Below are 1,644 nucleotides of genomic sequence, written 5' to 3' on the forward strand. Positions count from 1 at the left end.
GGCCCGAGCTCTCAGCTCCTTACCTCCCTCAGACTTCATCAGCCAACGGACTCGCTCCTCTATTTCATCTGACACCACTATCCCGTTCTTATAACCCCTCATTTCCACAGCAAGTTTTGCCTCCTCAACCAAGAACACCTTGTTCATCCTCTGCTCCGCGTAAAAGGGCCACGCGATCATCGCCACTCCGGCCACAATCGACTCCAGTGCTGAGTTCCACCCGCAGTGAGTCACGAATCCTCCAACCGCCGGGTGTCTCAACACGGCCACCTGCGGCGCCCACGATTGCACGACCAATCCCCTCCCTTTTGTCCGCTCTAGAAAACCCTCAGGAAGAACCGCCTCCAGATCCTGTTCCTTTTTTGTTAACACCGTAATCCCACTGGCCGCAGCCGCCGGCTGTGAGCGCCGCACAACCCATAGGAACCTCTGCCCGCTGCGTTCCAATCCGACGGCGATCTCCCTGTTCTGCTCCTCTGAGATCCCTGATCCCATGCTCCCAAAACAGAGAAAAACCACACTCCCGCCCGGTTGGCCATCCAGCCACGCAAGGCTTTCGTGTCGAAATTCGTTGCTGCTGTCTTTATCTTCCACATCGTTAGCTGTTATGGGACCGACGAAGTAGACAGGGGCCATGGGGCGGCCGGGAAAGCAGTCGCCATTAGCCAGAGCCCGAAGGGCCTTCGGCTCCAAAGATTGGAAGCTGTTGACGATAATTCCCGAGGATTTTGCAAGTCGCTCGAATTGAACGATCGCTGCTTTGTAGGTCTCGGAGGTTCGGTCCGAGATCCGGATCGGCATGTCTGACGCTGGGATGGGGCTTGGAAAACCAGGAAAGTGTATCGGGTTGTCACCAAGGTCCTTAAAACTGGCGTTCAATTGGTTGTGGAGAGTAGGGAGGTAGAGGAAGGCTGCGAGGTTGGAGGCGTTGGAGGCGAAAAAGTAGTAGCAAGGGAGATGGAATTCGTTGGCGACTTCAAGAGCAGCGTCGAAGAAGAAGTCGAGGATGATTGCGTGGGCTGATGAGGCAGAGAGGTAGGTTTTGAGGTAGGGGATGGTGAGGTGGAAGTGGTCGAGGAAGGTGGCGGTTTTGGAGTTGGAGGATTGGGGGACTGGTGGCAGCCGATGGAAGAAAATGTGAGGGTGGGCGGAGGAGACGCGGGAGATGTAAGAGTCAATGGGTTTGTTGTCAATGGAGGGGGACTGAGAGATGAGAATGGTGATGGAGATGCTGGCGTGGCGGATCAAGAGCTTACCCAGCTCCACCATGGGGTTTAGGTGGCCCATTGCAGCCAGGGGGAACATTATGATCTCCTTCCCCATCGCTTACAGGCAGTTCGGCTTCTTGCTTCCAATGAAAGCTAGCACGACGATCTCGCCGTGGAGTTGGTGTCATTTTATAGCTATGGAAGCCCCCACAAGTGCGCTGAGGTCGCCCACATGTTCCAGACTTCTTCTCTATCATTCGCTGTTATTTCGACTTGGTGGGGTACCTTCGTAGTCTTGCCAAATGTCCTGGGGAGCCACGGTTACTGACTGAGTCACGCCCATGGAGATTTTCTCTCCAAGAGCTTTCTGGAACGGCACTAGCGACGTGGACGTGGTGAGATGATACTTTAATATCTGAGAATTAGTAATCTAAAT

The 1,644-nt window shown here is 54.4% G+C and overlaps 1 protein-coding gene across 1 annotated transcript; it reads right to left on the bottom strand.

The window, feature by feature from the left end:
* Window positions 1–1,585, bottom strand: LOC110031125 (anthocyanidin 5,3-O-glucosyltransferase-like; the record flags this gene model as incomplete). The annotated part of the gene is given in 1 exon segment (XM_020734191.1): window positions 1–1,585. A coding segment is annotated over 1 exon segment (1,323 nt), but the record flags the coding sequence as incomplete, so codon positions are not given.
* Window positions 1,586–1,644: the final 59 nt, after the last annotated feature.

The sequence above is a fragment of the Phalaenopsis equestris genome, unplaced genomic scaffold, assembly GCF_001263595.1.
Source record: "Phalaenopsis equestris unplaced genomic scaffold, ASM126359v1 Scaffold000771, whole genome shotgun sequence".
Taxonomy (NCBI): domain Eukaryota; kingdom Viridiplantae; phylum Streptophyta; class Magnoliopsida; order Asparagales; family Orchidaceae; genus Phalaenopsis; species Phalaenopsis equestris.